At 35.2% G+C, this 22,709-nt stretch overlaps 1 protein-coding gene across 1 annotated transcript in view; it reads left to right on the top strand.

Moving 5' to 3' along the window:
• LOC105468162 (post-GPI attachment to proteins inositol deacylase 1) overlaps positions 1–22,709 on the top strand; it is an 83,676-nt gene that overhangs the window by 51,247 nt on the left and 9,720 nt on the right. The window contains exons 20-26 of the mRNA XM_011718207.3: positions 869–962; positions 17,051–17,141; positions 17,891–18,088; positions 19,072–19,207; positions 20,545–20,595; positions 21,039–21,226; positions 22,284–22,388. Coding sequence (XP_011716509.1) covers positions 869–962; positions 17,051–17,141; positions 17,891–18,088; positions 19,072–19,207; positions 20,545–20,595; positions 21,039–21,226; positions 22,284–22,388 — 863 coding nt within the window. The remainder of the gene's footprint in view (positions 1–868; positions 963–17,050; positions 17,142–17,890; positions 18,089–19,071; positions 19,208–20,544; positions 20,596–21,038; positions 21,227–22,283; positions 22,389–22,709) is intronic.

Below are 22,709 nucleotides of genomic sequence, written 5' to 3'. Positions count from 1 at the left end.
CTCCTTGAAGAGGTCCTTCACATCCCTTGTAAGTTGTATTCCTAGGTATTTTATTCTCTTTGTAGCAATTGTGAATGGTAGTTTACTTGTGATTTGGCTTTCTGTTTGTCTGTTACTGGTGTATAGGAATGCTGCTTTTTGTTGTATGTATTTTGTAGAGAGCTGATAGGATGACTTGAGGCACTATAACATAATGATTATGAACTCAGGCACTGATTTTAAAACTTATAGTTCCATAAGATTTTCAAACACAGTGAAGGACATAAAAAGTTAATAAAGCAATTAACATTTTCTCATAACTTGTCATATATGAGTTAATATTCTGAATGCCTTACACACATATGCATGTCTAATGCTCATAACTACCTATAAGGTACATACTAGTATTGTCCCCATTTACTGATAAAGACATAGAGAGGGGAAGCTAAGTAACTTGCCCATTATGTTCTAAATTGTGCAGGTTAGTTGGGCTCTCATGCCTGAATTTCTTTATCTATAAAATAGGGATAAGAACTACCTCAAACAATATTAGGCGAAGGACATGAGATAATGCATATAAGGTGTTTACTGTCATGCCTGGAACATGTTAAATAATCAGTGTGTCCTGGAAAACAGTTTTGTAGTATATGCTACTCAATTATGTGTTCTATTATGCCTTCGATAAAAAATTCAGATGCATTTTTAGTTTGTTATGTATTTTCAACATTTATTGTACTTAGAGTTTTTGATACTTACTACTGGAAATATCTTTGTGGCCACGTCAGGAAAGGTATAAATTGAAGAGCAACTTTTAAATTTTATGTGAAACTACACTTATTTCATTAACATGAATATTCAGGAGTTGCCCATTGACTTACTTGTTTTTTAGGTAGTTAGATTTCATGGTGGAGCTCTTCCTGCTTATGTCATATCTAATATGCTTCTTACTTATAGAGGACAATTATATTCTCTTTTCTCAACAGGTAAGAATGCTTCTAATTTTTAAGTTACTTTTGTTATGAATATTAAAGTAGAACAACTATTAGTTCCACATATGTGTTTATATGTATAATTCTATTATATTGAATCAGTAGACATAATTAAGAGAGTTCTTAAAACTCCCTTTTTATTACTTTATTATTTAATTAATTTATTATTTTATAATTATGCCACATAATAGTAGCTACTATTCTGTTCTTGAAAACTCCAAAATAGCATGTGATTTTATGATGAGCCTTCTCTGCATCTTTATTACTTTTCCACTATCAACTACCAATCCCAAATAGTTTGAGGAAGCTAGTCCAGAGACCTTCAATGTGTGGTCTTAAGACCTGCAAATTATTAACATCCTCTTAACTTGTCATTTTTGTATCAGTGTCATTTTTAATGGAAAAAATAACTTTGAGTCTAACCAGATTAACTAAGTCGTTTTTTAAAATACATATAGGAATCAAGCAGTATAATTATCTTCATATAATAATTTGCTAGTATTTATGACTTAAAAAGGGGCAAAACATTTAACCATAATACACAGCAAAAAATTAACAAGAATGCCCTAATATTATCAAATGCCTTTTTTTGTTTTTTGTTTGTTTGTTTGTTTTGAGACGTAGTTTTACTCTTGTTGCCCAGGCTGGAGTACAATGGTGTGATCTCAGTTCACTGCAACCTCCACCTCCCAGGTTCAAGTGATTCTCCTGGCTCAACCTCCCAAGTAACTGGGATTACAGGCACCGGCCACCATGTCCAGCTAATTTTTGTATTTTTAGTAGAGATGGGGTTTCACCATGTTGGCCAGGCTGGTCTCGAACTCCTGACCTTGTGATCTGCCCTCCTCAGCTTCCCAAAGTGCTGGGATTACAGGCATGAGCCACCGCACCCGGCCTCAAATGACTTTTTAAGAAGTATTTTATTTTTAATTTATTTGATTGATACATAATTGTACCTATTTGTGGGGTACAGGTGATATTTTGACACACTCATATAATGTGTTAAGATCAAATCAGGGTAATTAGGATATCCATCAACTCAAGCATTTACCATTTCTTTGTGTTGGGAACATTCCAAATCTTCTAGCTATTTTAAAATATAAAATAAATTATTAACTACAGTCATCTTGGTCAGGTGCTGGCTCATGCCGGTAATCCCAGCACTTTGGGAGGCCGAGGCGGGCGGAACACCTGAGGTCAGGAGTTCAAGACCACCCTGGCCAGTATGGTGAAACCCCATCTTTACTAAAAATACAAAAAATTATCCAGGCTTGGTGGTGGGCACCTATAATCCTAGCTACTCGGGAGGCTGAGGCAGGAGAATCGCTTGAACCCGGGAGGCAGAGGTTGCAGTGCTATCAAACGGTAGACCTTATTTCTTCTAACTGTATTTTTATACCCATTAACCATTCTTTCTTCATCCCTCCACTCTTCTTTACCTTTTCCACCCTCTGGTAACCATCTATTCTCTAGCTCCATGAGATCAACTTTTTAAATTCCCAGATACGAATGACAGTGTATAATATTCGTCTTTCTATGCCTGACTTATCACTTAGCATAATGTCCTTCAGTTACATCCATGTTGCTACAGATGATAGAATTTCATTCCTTTTATGTCTACATAATATTCCATTGTGTATATATTACCACTTTCTTTTCCATTCATTTGTTGATGGACTTTAGGTTGATTCCATATTTTGGCCGTTGTGAATAGTGCTACAGTAAACATGGGGATGCAGACATCTCTTTGATATACTGATTTCCTTTCTTTTGGACAATATATACAGCAGTAAGATTGCTGGGTCATATACAGATCTGTTTGTAGTTTTTTGAAGGATCTCTAGTCTGTTTTTCATAATGGCTATGCTAATTTACATTTGTACCAATTGTGTGCTAGCATTCCCCTTTTTCCGTATCATCATTAGCACTTGTTATTTTTTGTCTTTTTGATAACAAGCCATTTTAACTAGGGTGAGGTAATATCTCATTGTGGTTTTGATGTACATTTCACTGGTGATTAGTGATGTTGAACATTTTAAAAAATATATTTGTTGGCCATTGGTATGTCTTTTTTTTTTTTTTTTTTTTTGAGATGGAGTTTTGCTCTTGTTGCCCAGGCTGGAGTGAAATGGCTCAATCTCAGCTCACCACAACCTCCACCTCCCGGGTTCAAGCGATTCTCCTGCCTCAGCCTCCCGAGTAGCTGGGATTACAGGTATGGGCCACCATGCCTGGCTAATTTTGTATTTTTAGTAGAGACGGGGTTTCTCCATGTTGGTCAGGCTGGTGTTGAACTCCCGACCTCAGGCAGTCCTCCTGCCTTGGCCTCCCAAAGTGCTGAGATTACAGTCATGAGCCACCACATCTGACCATCCATTAATATTTCTTCTGTTGAGAAATGTCTGTTCAGATCTTTTGGCCACTTTTAAAATTAGAGTATTTGTTTTGCTGTTAAGTTGTCTGAGTTCCTTATATATTCTGGTTATTAATCCTTTATCAGATGGATAGTTTGCAAAATTTTTTCCCAGTCTTTGGCTTATCTCTTCACTTTGGTGTTTGTTGCGTTTGCTGTGCAGTAGCGTTTTAGCTTGATATAATCCCATTTTGCTTTTGTTGCATGTGCTTTTGAGGTCTTACCCAAAAAATTTTTGCCCAGACCAATGGCCCAAAGCATTTCTCCAATATATTCTTGTGGTAGTTTCATCGTTTTGGGTTTTAAAGTTAAGTCTTTATTTTGATTTAATTTTTTGCACATGATGAAAGATAGGGATCTAGTTTCTTTCTTCTGCATATAAATATCCAGTTTTCCCAGCACCATGTCCTTTCTCCAGTGTATGTTTTGGTTACCTTTAGTGAAAATTAGTTGACTGTAAATGAGTGGATTCATTTCTGGGTTCTCTATTATGTTCCATTGGCTTATGTAACTGTTTTATGCCAGTACTAAACTGTTTTGGTTGCCATATCTTTGTAGTATATTTTGAAGTCAGGTAATGTGATTGCCATCAGCTTCTTTGTTTTTGCTTAGGATTTTTTTGGCTATTTGGTACCATATGATTTTATGACTGTTTTTTCTATACCAGTGAAGACTCTCAAGTGGTATTTTGATAGGGATTTCATTGAATCTAGACATTGCTTGAGGTAGTATAGACAGTTTAACAATGCTGAATCATTCAATCCATGAACATAGATGGAATTACTTTCTATTTTTTTGTGTGTCTTCTTCAGTTTCTCTCATTGGTGTTTTATAATTTTTCACTGTAGAGATCTTTTACTTTAGTTACTTTTATTCCTAGATATAATTTAATTGTAAATGGGATCACGCCCTTGATTTGTTTGTTTGTTTTTGTTTTTGTTTTTTTGAGACAGAGTCTCGCTCTGTCGCCCAGACAGGAGTGCAATGGCATGATCTTGGCTCACTGTGAACTCTGCCTCCCAGGTTGAAGTGATTCTTCTGTCTCAGCCTCCTGAGTAGCTGGCATTACAGCCATGTGCCACCACGCCCAGCTAATTTTTTTATATTTCTAGTAGAGATGGGGTTTCACCATGTTGGCCAGGCTGGTCTTGAACTCCTGACTTCAAATGATCCACCTGCTGCGGCCTCCCAGAGTGCTGGGATTACAGGCAAGAGTCACTGCGCCCAGCCCTCTTAATTTCTTTTTCAGATTTCTATTAGTATATAGAAAGTTACTGATTTTTATATGTTGACTTTGTATCTTGAAACTTTTACTGAGTTCAAAAAAACCAATTCTAACAGTATTTTTGGTGGAGTTTTCAGGTTTTGTTAAAATCTAGGATCATGTCATCTGTGAACAAGGATAACTTGACTATTTCTTTTCCAATTTGGATGCACTTTTTTTCTTTCTCTTGCCTAGTTGTTCTGGCTAGAACTTCTAGTACTCTATTGAATAAGTAGTGAAAGCAGACATTCTTGTCCTTTTTAGGTCTTAGAGGAAAAGCTTTCAATTTTTTTTCCCATTTTGTATAATGTCAGCTGTGGGTTTGTCATATTTGGCCTTTATTGTTTTGAGGTATGTTCCTTTTATATCCAGTTTTTTAATAGTTTTTATCATAAAGCAATTTTGAATTTTATCAAATGCTTTCTTGACATCTATTGAAATTATTTTTATACTTATTTTTGATTCCATTTGTGTTATTTATCACATTGATTGATTTGTATACATTGAACTATCCTTGCATTCCTAGGATAAATCCCACTTTATTGTGGTGAATGATATTTTTAATATGTTGTTGAAGTCGGTTTGCTAGTATTTTGTTGAGGATTTTTGCCTTTATGTTCATCAGAGATATTGGCCTGTACTTTTCTTTTTTTATTGTATTATTTTCTGGTTTTGATGTCAGGGTTATGCTGGCCTCATAGAATGAGTTTGGAGTTGCTTTTTTCTCTTCAGTGTCTTTTTGGAATATTGACTAGTATTGATATTAGTTCTTTAAATGTTTGATAGATTTCAGCAGTGTAGCCCTCAGGTCCCATGCTTGTTTTTGATGGGAGATTTTTTATTACTGCTTCAATCTCATTACTTGGTTTTTTGTTTTGTTTTGTTTTGTTTTGACGGAGTCTCACTCTATTGACCAGACTGGAGTGTAGTGGTGCAATCTCGGCTCACTGCAACCTCCTTCTCCCAGCTTCAAGTGACTCTTGTGCTTCAGTCTCCCAGGTAGCTGGGATTACAGGTGTGTGCCACCACACCTGGCTAATTTTTGTATTTTTAGTAGAGACAGGGTTTCACCATGTTGACCAGCCTGGTCTTGAACGCCTGACATCAGGTGATCTGCCTGCCTCAGCCTCCCAAAGTGCTGGGATTATAGGTGTGAGCCACCATGCCCAGCCTCATTATTTGTAATTGGTCTGTTCAGGTTTTCTATTTTTTTTTCTTGATTCAACCTTGGTAGGTTGGTTGTATCCAAGAATTTATCCATCTCTTCTAGATTTTCAAGTTGTGGGGTTAAATTTGTTTATAATATTCTCTAATGATCCTTTCTATCAGTTGTAATAACTCTTTCCTTGACTCTGATTTTATTTGAGTCTTCTCTCTTTTTTCTTGGTCTAGCTAAAAGTTTGTAGATTTTGGTTAACTTTTCAAAAAAGCAACTTTTCATTTTGTTGATCTTTTTGTTTTTCCCTGAAGCTTGTTCATAGCTGATGTATTTTTTTCAGTCTCAATATCTTTTATTTCTGCTCTGATCTTTATTATTTTATTCCTTCTACTAATTTTGGTTTTCATTTGTTCTTCCTTTTCTAGTTTCTTGAGATGCATCATTGGGTTTTTTATTTGAAGTCTTTCTACTTTTTTGATTTAGGCATGTATTGCTATGAACTCTCCTCTTAGAACTTTCTTTGCTGTATTCCATAGCTTTTGGTATATTATGTTTCCATTTTTATTTGTCTCAAGGAATATTTTAATTTTTTAAAAATTTCCTCATTAACCCATTCAATGTTTAGGAGTCAATTTTTTTTTTTTTGAGATGGAGTCTCGCTCTGTCACCCAGGCTGGCATGCAATGGCAGTATCTCGGCTCACTGCAAGCTCCGTCTCCAGGGTTCACGCTATTCTCCTGCCTCAGCCTCCCAAGAAGATGGGACTACAGGTGCCCACCACCACACCTGGCTAACTTTTTGTATTTTCAGTAGAGACAGGGTTTCACCTTGTTAGCCGGGATGGTCTCGATCTCCTGACCTCATGATCTGCCCACCTCGGCCTCCCAAAGTACTGGGATTATAGGCGTGAGCCACCATGCCTGGCCAGGAGTCAAATATTTATTTAAAAAATTTTAAAGCATTTTCAAAGAATATTCACACAGTCCAGTTGGTCATTAGTTTCATTAAGTTTTGTCAACTTAAATAACAAATAGAGAGAGGCTCTCTAAAGGAAAATGATGTTTATTTGTAATAGGGCATTGGTGTGCTACAGTAAACTTGTGCGTATTCAGGGAGGTAAAGGAAGACAGGATGTTGAAGGAAAAATAAAAAGGATTAAAATTGTTTTGAAATGATTATTCTTGGCTGCCGGGATGAATAACAAGGGCGATGCCAGTTTGAGGTTGAGCAGGCAGTTGCTGGGCAGATGTCCTCAGAGAAAGTTTTTTTGTATAAGGTTGAGATGGCCTTTGTTCCAGGTTGCAGTCTTTTGTGTTAGTTTTATTATCAAGCATACAAGTATGAGAACTCTCTCTTCTTAGCCTTCCTCAGCTCTGTTTATCAGGGTTTGTTTTGGTTTTGTTTTTTTCTTTTTTTTTTTTTCTAACACAAATGACTCCATGTTGATTCTGGCCAGTTTTACATTTTCCCCTTTTGATTAAGATCTTTCTCCAAAAGCATCACTGATCAATTACCCCATAGTTAGATTTTGATATCCCTTGGTGCTGAAATAGACCTGTCCCAGGTTGCTGGTCTAATCCCACATTGTAATGATTGGTGACTAGGAGTCAGTGTCATAAACCTTTTAGCCACATTTGAGCACTGAGGGAGGTTTGAAGGGAGGTTTGAAGGGAGTGGCTCTGAGGCTAAGTCTACCTAGAGTCCATTATTAAGTTCAGTTTACTTTGTTACAAAGTGCTGGGCCAGCATTAAGCTGTTAGGAGTTGTAGTTCTACAAAATTTAAACAAGTTAACAGAGGAATGCTAGTGATTTTTGTACATTGATTTTATATCCTGAAACTTTGCTGGAGTCGTTTATCAACTGAAGGAGCTTTTGAGCCGAGACTACGGGGTTTTCTAGGTAGAGAATCATGTCATCTGCAAACAGAGATAGTTTGACTTCCTCTCTTCCTATTTCCATGCCCTTTATTTCTGTCTCTTGCCTGATTGCTCTGGCAAGGACTTCAGAAAGGCAATTCCATTCACAGCTGCCACAAAAAGAATAAAATACCTAGGAATATAGCTAACCAGGGAGGCAAAAGATCTCCACAATGAGAATTACAAAACACAGCTCAAATAAATCAGAGAAGACACGAAGAAAAACAGATAGAAAGTTTAAAAAGGGAAAATACAAAGTAAAATGATCAGTTTGCATAGTAGTTTTGAACCATGAACCTAGGCTTAAACACAACCAGTTGAATACATCAAATGACCATTATTCTTCAAGTAAAAAAGGTCATTAAGAAGGGTAAGGGTGTCATGATACGAAGTCTTGTTCTGACATCTTGGGAAAAGCTATCTGAAGAGTGAAAGTGTCAACTTCTCATCCTAGTTTGTAGTTTAGATGACTCTGATTATGACATCAGGTGGCTTGGTGAACTTTTTGTGTGGCCCATACATCAAACATGAGGCTTATTTCTTAAAATGCATCTAGTTTCAGCTTATAGGGCTTTCAGAACAAAGCTGTTCTCATTTTCAGTAATTCCATGGAAGAAAGTTGGATTGGAAGAATCTAGAAGAATGCAGGATCTAGTCTAGTCTGTCAAGTAGTATAGTCTATCAAGAACTTGAAAACAATCAACAGAGCTACATTCTAATAACAGGTGTGTTACAGCTTTTATTTAGAAACATAATTTTTATTATCTCTGTATTGATCACATAGCAATCTCAGATTAAAAAACTTCTTGAGGGCTGGGCACAGTGGCTTATGGCTGTAATCCCAGCACTTTAGGGAGGCTGAAGCAGGTTGATCACCTGAGCTCAGGAGTTTGAGACCAGCTTGGCCAGCATGGCAAAAACCCCATCTCTACTAAAAATACAAAAAAATTAGCCAGGCATGGTGTTGTATGCCTATAATCCCAGCCACTCAGGATGTTGAGGCACGAGAATCGCTTGACCCCAGGAGGCAGAAGTTTCAGTGAGCTGAGATCACGCCACTGCACTCCAGCCTGGGCAACAGAGGGAGACTCGGTCTCAAAACAAAACAAAACACACACACAAAAACCCCAAAACAATAAAAACCTCTTGAGGTTTTTAAGGTCTTAAGGTTCCTAGGCCTGCCAGCAATTGACAGTTTTTATTTACTCACTATCAGGCTTGGAACCTTTAAAGTCAGATATTCTGTGCATCTTCTCAAATATAAAATTTTTGATAAAGCCTTCGTAATATAACTAACATTCAATACAATATTTCCAGTTGTGTCCTGTTATAAAGAGGCCAGATTTTTATTGGACTTACGGAAAAAAAAAATCATACGGCCATAAGAATACTCAGATAGTTTCCAAATTTTGTAGGAACCAAGTAGAGAAAAAGCATATGATTCCATCTTTGTTCACAAAAGTATACTTTACCAAATTGCCTGCTTAAGAGATAAATTTTCCTTAAATCTGGAAAATGAAACATTTAAGTGAAGAGCCAACATTTCAAGTAGAAGTCATAAAAACACTATCAGTTGGTCAATCTCATGTAATTAATTTTCGTTCTGCTTGATTTTGATTAGCAGTTTCCTGAGCCCATCAGTTTTTTCATCAGGGTTTTGGAAATTTTTATTTAGTTAATTAATCTTAAAGTTATCAGAAATCTGTGTTTAAGAGTGCTTATTGGACAGGTGTGGTGGCTCATACCTGTATACCAATGCTTTCAGAGGCTGAGATATGAGGATCCCTTTTTTTTTTTATTATTTGGTGACGGAGTCTCGCTGTCACCAGGCTGGAGTGCAGTGGCTTGATCTAGGCTCACTGCAACTTCCGCCTCCCAGGTTCAAGTGATTCTCCTGCCTCAGCCTCCCAAGTATCTGGGACTACAGGTGCCCACCACCACACCCAGCTAATTTTTTGTGTGTGTTTTAGTAGAGACGGGGGTTTCACCGTGCTGGTCTCGAACTCCTGAACTCAGGCAATCTGCCTGCCTCCACCTCACAAAGTGCTAGGATTACAGGCGTGATCCACCGTGCCCGGCCGATATGAAGATCACTTTTGAAGTCTGGAGTTTGAGACCAGCCTGGGCAAGATAGGGAGACCAGGTTTCTACAAAACAAAAAAAAGAAAAAAAAAGTTTTAAAAAAATACATTAGCTGGGTATGGTGGCACACGCCTGCAGTCTTAGCTATTCAGCAGGTTGAGGTGGGAGGATCACTTGAGCCCAGGTGTTCAAGGTTGCAATGAACTACAGTTGCAACACTGCACTCCAGCCTGGGCAACAGAGTGAGACCCTGTCTTTAAAGGAAAGAAAAGAAAAGAGAGAGAGAAAGAGTTCTTGTTGTGTGTCTCAGTTCCCCTGGCTAGGAAAAGGGATTCCCTTCCCCCTTGCGCTTCCCAGGTGAGGCGATGCCTCGCCCTGCTTCAGCTCTCGCTGATCGGGCTGCAGCAGCTGACCAGCACCGATTGTCCGGCACTCCCTAGTGAGATGAACCCAGTACCTCAGTTGAAAATGCAGAAATCACCGGTCTTCTGTGTCGCTCGCGCTGGGAGTTGGAGACTGGAGCTGCTCCTATTCGGCCTATTCGGCCATCTTGCTCCGCCCCGGCAATAAAGCTCAAGAGTTCTTGTTAAAGTTTTTTCATGAAATACTTGATTGCAATACAGCTGATTGCAAATGCTTTTGGAGAAGAATTGAAAACAATAACTGTGGATGACAGAAACTTATCATAGTCATGGTTCAAATCTGATGAAAGCCCCAAAGTGATAAGGAAATTTTAGTTATTTCTGTTAACATGCAGCATTTTAAGATATCAACTAGAATCATGACTGACAGCATTATATCAGGACCATCAGACTTTTATCAATTTTACATAATTTTTAGAAATGTTGACATCAATAGTATATCCATACAAATATAACTTTGAAGAAGATTTAACATAACCAAAATTATGACTGATAACATATTTGATTTCTATGAATTTATATAATTTTGTAGCCTATCAATAACATGAATATAACTGAAAAGAAGATCTAGTATCACTTATCATTTGACAATGTTTTCCATAGAATTTACCAAATAAGCCTAATCATTTAATATTGCTGCAAGATGAGAGATATATTCTTGGAGGCTTTTCAGGGGCCCAACTAGAAAATCTGAAAGCTAAGGTAAAAAAGACTTAGTTTAGAATTTTTGGCCAGGTGTGTGTGGCTCATGCCTATTCTCTGAGCACTTTAGGAGGCCTAGGAGGGTGGATCACTTGAGCACAGGAATTCGAGACTATCCTGAGCAACATGGTGAAACCCTCTCTGTATAAAAAATAAAAAATAATTAGCCAGGTGTGGTGGCATACACCTGTGGTCCCAGCCACTTGGGAGTCTGAGAAGGGAGGATCACTTAAGCTTGGAAGGTTGAGGCTACAGTGAACCGTGATTGCACCATTGCACTCCTCCACCAATAAAAAAAAGAAATTTTCATCTTTGGGAAGCTTGCCGAAGAAGTCAAAAGGTTCAAAACATTTGATCAAAAGAGGATCACAGGTCATTGTGAAATAATAGTTCATTTAAAGTAATAAAAGACGTAAAAAGCAATACAGAAAATTGTATGGATATAAAAATATTAACCTTCTTAAAGCTCAGTTATCCTAAGTGATAAAAAAAAACTAATAAAGATTAACACAGGAAATTATCCTATAAAACATCAGTACTGTGCAATTTCCTGTGTTATCTGTATTAGGTTTTTTATTACCAAAAGATAAAGAAAAGTCTGTTGCAGTGTGACTTCATCTTCTTATGGGAAACTCATTTAGATAACCCAGAACTTAAACGAACCTGATGAACGGGTACTTGAATTTAATCAGATACAGGAAAAATGTGTCTAAGGTTGTAAGTGTAAGCCCATATTATAGAGGAATATAAACAAGAAAGCTAGTATTAGGAACAGAGGAATAAGTGGCTTGTAGAAAAAGTAAAAGCATGTGACATAGTTTCCTGATTACATGGAACAATTGAGACGTATCAAGAAAAGCCAATAATATAGAATCAAGTTATCCAAGAGGAAAACATTGTTTTTCTAGATGAATATTTTGACTTCAGGCCATAATAGTAGAGTTAGAACTGAAGAAAAAAGTTACACAGGAGGTGACAAAAAAGGTTGAAAGAGAGGTTATCACCTGAGGCCTTCTTAAAGGGAGAGAGGAAGAGCAGATCTCAGGAGGAAATGTGGCAGAAATAGAAACTCTGGACAGTGTAAAGCATGGCTGTTAATGAAAACAGATTTCAGATTTAAAAATCAAAACCTTTTCTAATTTTCTAAGAGTAAATGAATATTTCAAGAAAGCTTGCTGCTTTTACACAGGGGACCAAATTTTTAGTTTTGCGTTAGTGTATCTTTAATATCAAAGCTTAATCTTTAGAAAGACACAAATCTCTTTTATAGCCAATTTGATCACATGCAGAATTTTCTTTCATAAAGTCACTCTTCATCAACTTTTTTCATGACTTACTTAGACCTTTGATAACATGCTTAGCCTTTATGTCTTGTCCAAATATTTCCTATTTCTTAAATAACCAGTCATTTTACTTTAGGACAAAAATGTATCACATAAGTTGTTCTTATACAAAACTATTCTGTTTTCTTTTTAACCTTCCTTACCAAAAACACATTCTCAACCCGTAACTTTATTCACATCTCTCTCTTACTTACTGGCTCCTTTCTATCTTGTTTCTATTTTTTTCTAAATCTATATTTTGAAACAACCTTTAAATAACATCCAAATTAGACAAAATTATTTTTCCTCAATAAAGAACACATTTTTATGCCTTTCTTATAAGTTTTCTCATCAATAATACATTATTTTTAATATATTTTATATACATTAATTAGAATTGTTATTGTAAATTAATTTATATTTTTAACTAGAAATTTAACTCTTAGTAACCTTAAATTTAACAAGTAATTTGAACTGTCACTTATTAGTATTTAATAGATGAGAACCAGCTTATTTATTAAAGATTTACTTAAGTCACTGAACTAAAAGGCACTTGGGTTAATTAGTATATAATTTATATGAGTATTCATTTATTGAAGCCAATCGGAATAGAATTTCTTAGGGGATTTTGGCCAACTATGCCAATACATGTACGTATGTATAAATGTACCTGAACATATACAGACATACTCAAAAGCCTTAATAGATTTCATTTTGGAATTTTAATTATAAAGTAATAATACAAACTCACTGGTTTATGAAAGATAATTAGATTCAAATTATATTTCTGACAAAATTGGGCCCCTATATGTAATTAAGGCTGTGGACCAAAATTTGGGGTAAAGTAGCCTGCAGGATGCAGATCAAGTAAAATGTTAAATTAGGCACACAGAAAACCTAAAGTAAATTCCCTAGAAAAGACATGTGTAACAAACAGAATGTAAATTCCATAGAAACTAGGGTTCTCAAACCACAAAGACATTTGTCTTTACACCAGAAAAGACTTACCAGAAGAGACAAAAGGTCTTCTGTCATCCCAGGAGAGATGTAAGGTCCTTCATTTACCATATCCAGAATAAAGTCAAGAGGTTCTACCTTGATTTTAGAGGGAGAGAGGGTCCTGACCTGACAAAAGGTGTGCCGTGGAAGCAGAGAGCTCCAGGGGCTCAAGTGAGTACTGCACACCAGTTCTGAGCATCACAAACTGTGTCCAAAAGTAATCCTATTCTAGGTCCTATCTCTGGACACGCTTCATGTCAACCTAAATAACAGAGAGGGGGCTCTCTAAAATAAAATAATGTTTATTTGGGAATAGGGTATTGCAACAGGAATCCACAGGTCATAGTAAATTGTTTGCATATTCAGGAAGGTAAAGGAAGACAATGAGTGTCAAGAAAAAATGAGGAGGATTACATAATTGTTTTGAAATAATTATCCTTGGCTACAAGGATCCATAACAAGGGTGGTGCCAGCCTGAGGTTGGACAAGTAGTTGCTGGGCAGATGTCCTCAGAGAAGTATTTTTGTGTGTGTGTAAGGTTGCAGTGGCCTTTGAAGAGTTGTGGTTATCGCAGAGTCTTCTGTGATAGTTTTGCTATTAGGTATACAAGCATGAGAACCCTCCCTTCACAGCCTTCCCTGACTCTATTTGTCAGGATTTAAAAAAAAAAAAAAAAGAAAAGAAAAGAAAAAAGAAAAAAAACACAGTGACTCCATTTTGATTCTGACAACAACTTTCATTGTCAGAACTGAATTGTTTCTTTATCTGTAGGGTCTATTCTCCATCTCTTTTTCTCCCCTTATAATTTATCAAATAAAACTTTTTTTTATACTTTTGTATTTTCTACAGTTTAGAGTTTGCTGATTCCATCCCCATGGTACAGTTGAACATGTTTTTCTGTTTTCTATAAATTGATAATTAGAGCCATAGGTGTGATTAGATTCAGGTTATTTCCCACTGATCCCCATCCCTGTTCTTTTTTTGCTGTTGCTGCTGTAGGAATAGTTCATAATATGTATACTTCTAGTAAGAGACACTCACTCCCTAATTTCCTTCCTTGTCATCCTAGTTTATTTCGTTTTCTTTCTCCCTTCCTTCCCCTCCCGTCTCTTTTTTCCTCTTCCTCTTTCCCTCTCTTCCTCCCTTCCTTCCATTTTTCCTTCCTTCCTTCTGTCCGTCTGTCTGTTGTTCTTTCCTCCTTCCCTCCTTCCTTCCAAGAGCCAATGCTTCATTGCTGCCTTTTCATCCTACATGTGGCTAAACAAGACAGATGATTTCTTAAATGTATCATTCATCTTTCCCAAATTTGCAAGAGTTTGGGATCCTCTTAAGTTTTAAGACATCCCCAAGAAAATTCCTCACTTGTTTTCTCCATTTTATACCCTGGCACTTGAAGTTTCCTTCCTGTAGTCTGAAGACTTCTTAAAATGTAGAGCCTGATCTTGTTCTCCATTCTATTCCTGGTGTCTAAGATAGTACTGAACACACAGTAGGCATTTATTATATTTGAGCTATATCAACTGTGTCAATTAGGCATACTGAATGGAATAATTGAGATTTTAATGGACTATTTCAAAGGTATGTGCAGGATTAAGAGAAACCAACAAGAAATGAAAAGGTGCTAAACTAGTAACAGAGCCATCTAGTACTCCAAGGTACCAGGACAAGAGAAGGAACAAACCTAGAGGGCAGTAGGAGTGGACACCATTCCTGGAGCTGTAGCCTGGTTTGCAGGAACACTACAGCCACTGCCAACCTGTGGCTCAGCAGGAAAAAGATGAGGAAATACATACACTAACCTTATTTTCTCCTACCCTCCTATCTGCTGATACCTCTAACTCCTGAACTTAACTAGAAGCCAGTCCATAAAAGTCAGCCTCCCAGAATTCAGGAAAAAGTGAGGGGTGGAGAATGGATCTGGAGAAGCAGATGTAGAAACTGTAGAACAATGGACAAAACCTTCCCTGGAGTATAGCAGTTATTACAGTTTCCCAGGAGGCTAAAACTTTGTTTCACTGGGCTTGGACAGTGATTAAGGGAGGCAGGAGCAGGGAAAAAAGAGTGTGGCCTGAATATATTAAAGCAGCAGTCCATAAATCCCCTCCACTCAAATCTTTCTACAGCTACTTAGTGCCCTTCAGTTACTTTTATACAACTTCAAGTCTGCCTTTAGTGTTAATTTTAACCTGATTTAACCTATATTCCAGGAAGAGGTAAGCAATATTCAAGCAGTTGATCTGCGCCAGACCCAGCCTTTTAATTAAGAGATTATTCTGGCCAGGTGCGATGGCTCATGCCTGTAATCCCAGCACTTTGGGAGGCTGAGGAGGGCGGATCACGAGGTCGGGAGATCAAGACCATCCTGGCTAACACGGTGAAACCCCTTCTCTACTAAAAAAAAAAAATACAAAAAATTAGCCGGGTGTGGTGGTACGCGCCTGTAGTCCCAGCTACTCGGGGGGCTGAGGCAGGAGAATGGCGTGAACCCGGGAGGCAGAGGTTGCGGTGAGCCGAGATCATGCCACTGCACTCCAGCCTAGTAATGGAGTGAGACTCTTTCTCAAAAAAAAAAAAAAAGAGATTATTCTGACTCTATGACATCAACCAGACTTGAGTATAAATGTCTATCTTGTTTTGAAAGTCTGAAAAAAGTCTCGTTTTTCTTGGTTTTAACTGACTTGATAATTGATTCTCAAACATATAGAATGTACATCTGGGGGATGTTTGATGCTGGTTAATCTAGAGGCTTTAAATATTGGATTATGTATCCAGCCAATTAAAGATGTAGTTCTGAACCAAGGATGCTTATCAAAAATCACCTGTGGATTATACCCACTAGAATGACGGTAATTAAAAAAAGACAAATAATAAGTTTTAATGAGGATGTGGAAAACCTAGAACCCTCATACACTGCTGGTAGGAGTGTAAAATAGTGTCGCTACTGTGAAACAGTCTGACAGTTCCTTAAATGGCTAAATATAGAGTTATTACATAACTCGCATCTGCATTCCCAGGAATATAACCAAGAAAAATGAAAGCATATATCCATACAAAAACTGATATACAAATGTTCATAGGAGTATTATTCATAACAGCCAAAAAGCAGAAACAACCCAAATGTCTGTCAATTGATGAATGGAAAAATAAAATGTAATATAATCATACAATGGAATAAAAGGAATTTGAATAAAAAGAAATTAAATGAAATACTGGTATATGTTACAACATGGATGAATCTTGAAAAATGCTAAGTGAAAGGAGCCCATCACAAAATACCACATATTATGATTCCATGTATATGAAGTGTTCAGAATAGGCCTATCTTTAGAGAAGGAAAATATATTAGTGGTTGCCAAGGGATGGGAATTTGGGGAGTGATAGTTTAAAGAAAACTTTCTTTTGTAGATAATGAAAGTGTTCTAAGACTGTGGTGATGGATGTACAACTCTGAATATACTAAAAACCACTGAATTGTATATACTTTAAATAGAAGAATTATATCAGAATTTTGTCCAATAAAGCTAATTTTTTAAATCACTCGTGGAGCTTTGTGAAAATACAGCTGATGAAATCCCAGCTTTGACTTCCTGAATTTGTTTTTACAAATGATTGAATGTGTACTCTAATGTAAGAGCTATTGAATTGCAGCTATTTTTAATCTTTCAAGAAGAGTCTCTGTGATAGTAATGAAGACCCTTGCTTTCTCTGACACAAAATATGTTGCTCTTATAGAGAACGTGGGATATAGTATATCTCATACTTAATTACTATGAATTGCATGTAACTTTTTTTAAATCACCAGGTTGTTGCTTAGAATATGCTACCATGTTGGATAAAGAAGCCAAACCATACAAAGTTGATCCTTTTGTAATTATCATTAAGTTTCTGTTGGGGTAAGTTTTATTATCTGTGATAATGATTTTAATTGTGTTTTACATGTAACATTATATTTGGTTCCATAATGCAATATAAATTTTCATACAGATATGGCAGTTGACTTGTTTCATTAAATGGGATTTTTTTTCTCTTAGGCAGAGGTCTAATAAGTATATCAATGTTTACTTAATAGTATAATCATTTCAAAAGTAATTACTCACTTTATATATATCAGTCTAAACTTAGACTGCCTTTAATGTTTGTAAATAGGTGTATATGGTCCATGATCTGTGAGTATCCTAGATTCAAATGCAAATCATTACAGGGTATTGATGAAACAGTGCCTCTCTGATCACTTTTGAAAGTGTATTTTAGATCTCTCTACCCTAGTTAACATTCCATTCTTAATTTAGTCACATTTTCAGATTTTTGGTTAAGCATCAATATGTAGATCTTTTTTTCCATCATTACACCTAACTTGGCTTTCTAAAAAAAAAAAAAAAAAAAAGAACATATTACTTTTTATTAGGATCAACAGAGAGTAGTAAAGCTACACTGAAATGCAGATCTTCGAAGATCAGTAGGCTCACTTGGAAAATAAATGACTTGTTCCATACAAAGAATTAAATATTTGTTTTTCAGTATAATTATAAATTAAGTATCAGGGAACTTTAGAGACTCTCTTGAATGGTCAGACACCTCAAATGTTAAGTCCTTAAATTTCAGTTGTTGGGTTTTTTGCTTTTATATTTTCTTTTCTCCACAGGTATAAATGGTTTAAAGAATTGTGGGATGTATTATTGTTACCAGAATTAGATGCCATCATTTTAACTAGTCAGAGTATGTGTTTCCCCCTGATATCCTTGATTCTCTTTCTGTTTGGAACGTGTACTGCCTACTGGAGTGGCCTACTCTCTTCTGCATCTGTGAGACTTCTTTCTTCATTGTGGCTAGCTTTGAAAAGGTAAAGAATGAATGATTAACAGCTTTCTTATTGCTTTAAGAAGAAATATATGTTCTGATAAGGAACCTGAAATTAATTATTTTTACTAAACTATTTTCTAAGGAAAAATATATAACTAGCAAAAGTATGGGTTAGTGTTCAAAGTTAGTGTCTGTGAAAGCTAATCATTTATTACAAGTTAAATGTTACATTTGATTTTGACCTTAGTGCTCAAGAGTTAGTAAAAAAGTTTGACAAATTACACAGATAGTTTTAAATTTCATGGTTGTGAATCTTTCCCAGGAGGGATTGTTTCTCCCATGATATTGCTTTTATATGCTGACTTCTATAGTGAAACCAGGGGGCAAGAGTCTGTAATCCAGATATTAGGATCAGATTAGATGAGATGTATAAAAGCTCCAGAAACATTGCCTAGAGTTTTATTATGGGCCCAATGACACAGTTTGAATCTGAAGTTACTGGTAGGCTTTCCTGGTAAATCATCAATCTAGTGCCCATTGCCACTCCTCCTTACCAGACATGTCATGTGATTTCCTGTCACAGAGGAGATTATAGTGGGTGTGATGCTTCTTCCTCCACCCTTCTGAGAAGCTTCAGATAGAGATTCTGATAGTAACACCACCAAGGGTCTGAGTGGTCTCTAGGCTTTAAGAAATAGAACATAGTTTCTCCTCCTGTCAAGACTGGAGATGTATGGCATGGGGTGTATAATTAATGATTATCTTTGGTGACATTTTTTTACCTGTAGTACAAGTATCAGCTATAGTATATCAAAATGGTAGAGGAGTTATCACAATACATTACAGAACTTAAAATCAAATATTTGGGGCCACTTGCCTTTATTTTTAAAATACCTTATTGTTTACCTTATATATTTGCATATAAGCAAGAGAGACAGAAGGGTACTATATTGTTTTCTTCTCATATGTGACTATATAAATATTTGTTAATATGTATTTTAAACTCTGTTCTTGTAATTCCAGACCCTCTGAACTTCCTAAAGATATCAAGATGATATCACCAGACTTGCCCTTTTTGACAATTGTCTTGATCATAGTTAGTTGGACAACTTGTGGAGCACTAGCCATACTTCTTTCTTATGTTTACTATGTGTTTAAGGTATGTCAAATCAGTAAAGCCAAAATGATTGAGCTTTGTATTAGGCACATATAGGATGTCCTATAGGCATTATTAACAAAAATTCTCATAACCACTGTAGTAACCTTCTGTTACATAATGGGTTTGAATGTAAAGATTTTTAAAAACATCTTAGTTATTTAAATTACATACAATTAACTGGAAAAAGGAAATTATTGATCTAAGTTGGGGTTTTTTTGTTGTTAAAAAGGAAAGAGAAAGGAGAAGATAGAATCTGTTTCTGCTTGCTTCTTGGTCTTTACAAGTGTTAAGTTTTGTTTTTTTTTTTTAACATTTTACTAGAGCCGTTTGTATTCACACCTCTTTTTGAACATGGGTAAGAGATGAAACAAAAAGTAATGTCAGTAGGATCAAGCTATTAATCATGCTAAGATAATATAAAATGTTACAAATGTTGCTGAAGGATCAGAAGATGACAATAAAAATAGGCTAATATTTTTACTGAAGAAGTGAAAAACACGTCTGATAAAGTCGACGGCTTTGCAAAAAAAAAGAAAAAAAAAAAAAAAAAAGTTCCAGGAGGTGATACAGGTGTATTCTCTCCATGTTATTCTTAGGAACAGACAGTTGACATCAGAGTGGATAATGCTTTTTTTCCTTAAAAATGAAATTTTTAAAAGTGTAAACTAAATGCATACATATCATATATTATTTTCAGTTTTCCAAAGGAAATTTATATGCTGCTTTAAAAATTATTTACAGCTACTTTGATTTATAAATAATAATTTTAGTATTTTTTTAATTAGGTATTTCAAACCACTGACCCACTAAGCAAAGGTTTCTTAAATACTTAGGTAACCCTAATAAATTAAATTTAAAGATTTTTTTCCAGTTCTTATAAACATTTCACCACTGTATATAATTGGGTTCTGGTTTTCAAAGACTTAAAATATGTAAAATGTGTTATATTCTTTTACTGTATTGAATGTAATGAAATCTTTGACTCACAAGACACATTAAGTTGCTATAACAAAGCATCATTCAAACTTAGGCTTTTACAGGTTATAAAAGATATAGCAGTATATCTTGGCCCCACCATACTCCAGAAGTTTGTATTGTTTTGTTTCTGTTTCCGTTTTTTCTTTGTTAATGTTTCTTGCTTTTGTTTGTTTTTTAATCCATGATAGCCAGCATGTGTAGTTGTTGTTTTGTATAAGAATGTTTTTAAATGTTTAAATGACTTTTTGGTTTGCATTTTTAAAATTTCAGATTACAGTGCTTTTCATTTTTAATACCAAAGGCTTATATGTTTTGTTTCAAAATAAAAGTAAAATTAAACAGCGATTTATTTTTCTTAGGTTGTTCATCTGCAAGCCAGCTTGACAACTTTTAAGAATAGCCAGCCTGTGGTAAGTTTTATTTATCAAAACTCTATGTAAATTTAAAATGAAAGAACATGGGGAAATATAAGAGTTTATTTTTTTTAAGGTTAGGATTTCATAGTGCTTAAAAGATACAGTATTCTGAATTTAAGTAAAGTGAACCTAATGAATATTTTAAAAGACTTATAAGTTCATCTTTGTCAGTACCTATGTCATTTTTTTTACAACTCTATTATCAAATTTTATTTTGAAAAATTACTTGGATATATTCTCAGCAGTAGAACTAGCAAGTCAAAAGAATAAAAGTTTTATAACTTTTAAAGTATTTTTAAGCAAAGTAATTTCAGGATTTTATGTCAGTTTGGTAATGGAAAGATGTACTTACTTAGCTAATAAGTAATGAGTATGATTCTAAATAAAGTAATATACTTTAGTTAGTACCTTGATATTTTTACTTTATTGTTTTATAGAATCCCAAACACTCTAGAAGAAGTGAAAAGAAATCCAATCATCATAAAGACTCCTCCGTACACCATCTTCGTTTATCTGCTAACGATGCTGAAGATAGCCTTCGCATGCACAGTACTGTGATTAACTTATTAACATGGATTGTGTTTCTCAGCATGCCTTCTCTAATTTATTGGCTAAAGAATCTTAGGTGCGTTTTATTTATATAATTATTGTTTATGTGGTTCAAACAATAAATAGCCCTAAGTAGAGACTTGCTAGATTCCTAATGGTTAATGAAAATTCCTCAAGAACAGGAAACTATACATTACCTGAAATTTATTTATTTATTTATTTATTTATAATTTTTTGAGATGGAGTCTCGCTCTGTTTTACAGGCTGGAGTGCAATGGCGCGATCTCAGTTTACTGCAACTTCCGCCTTCCGGGTTCAAGCAATTTATTTTTAATACATTCACATTTTCTCCCTTACTATGTGTATATAAACTTCAGGAATATAAACTTTTCAAAAAAATCAGCCCAAAAGGGTGAATTGTATTTTTATTCATTGGTCAATTGCTAAATAAAAGGCCACTTCATCCAAGTAGTAGTTGAACCCCTATTCAATGTAGTTTTCAAAAATGATATAAAATTTTCAAGTTATCTAAATACTGGGAATTTTTTTAAGTTGGCAGAACCAAAATAAGTTCAAATTAAATAAAAGATTACTAGATTTTAATACCCTCCTTTTGTTCCTTATTTTAGTCAATATCCAGATGTTTGTTCACAGATTTGCTGTCAGAATTATTTGAGGAGCACAAATTTTTGGTTCTAAAAGGCTATAGATATTTTACTGTCAGTAAATGCAAGAAATGAATTGGATTTTTAAAAAGATAAGGGACAAATAACTTTATGAACCTTCATTTTATCTTTTTTGTTATAGAGTAGCACTCATGTATTTGAAGTAATTTTTTTTTTTAACTTTATGCCGTTTTAAACATATACTGCTTATAAAAAGAAAGTGCATTCATACTGGTTATTTTCATTTCCTTTAGTAGTTTCTGATCATAATTCTCTTTCTAAAACCTTGGCTACAAAGATGATATAGAGCAAAAATTACTTATCAGATATTTCATGAACTGTTTACAGCTCTCTTATATCCATATTGCTATGGAATGTTTTTAACAATATGTATCCTATTGATTCTGATAATTTAAAATGATCAGGTCATTGTTGATTTGTGGGGTTTTTTTTTTTTTCATATTATAGGTATTATTTTAAACTTAATCCTGATCCATGTAAACCTTTGGCATTTATCCTTATTCCAACTATGGCAGTTCTTGGAAATACTTACACTGTTTCAATCAAATCAAGGTACAGTAGTTTAATTTTTCTTTTTCTCATATCTGGTCTTGGCCTTTTCCCCGTTTATATATGAAACATACTCTTTATTTCTAATTAATTTGAATATTCCTAAAAGTAAAGCCATAACCGTATTATGGTTTATATGCAAGTATATTATACTTGTTTTCTTAATTATAGGTTTTACTTGATAGAACATAATGCAGTATTTTTTTTCTTTATGAAGTTAATCCTAAAAAGACATGACTTAAGATTTGCTTCCCAAAAAGCAAACAAGAGAAGTGGTTGGAGATACTGGTGAGATAAAATTGGCCATGATTTGATCATTTTTGA

The sequence above is a fragment of the Macaca nemestrina genome, chromosome 11 (assembly GCF_043159975.1).
Source record: "Macaca nemestrina isolate mMacNem1 chromosome 11, mMacNem.hap1, whole genome shotgun sequence".
Classification (NCBI taxonomy): Eukaryota; Metazoa; Chordata; class Mammalia; order Primates; family Cercopithecidae; genus Macaca; species Macaca nemestrina.
Note: the sequence above shows the minus strand (reverse complement) of the source record. Positions and strands in the feature narration are given on the sequence as shown.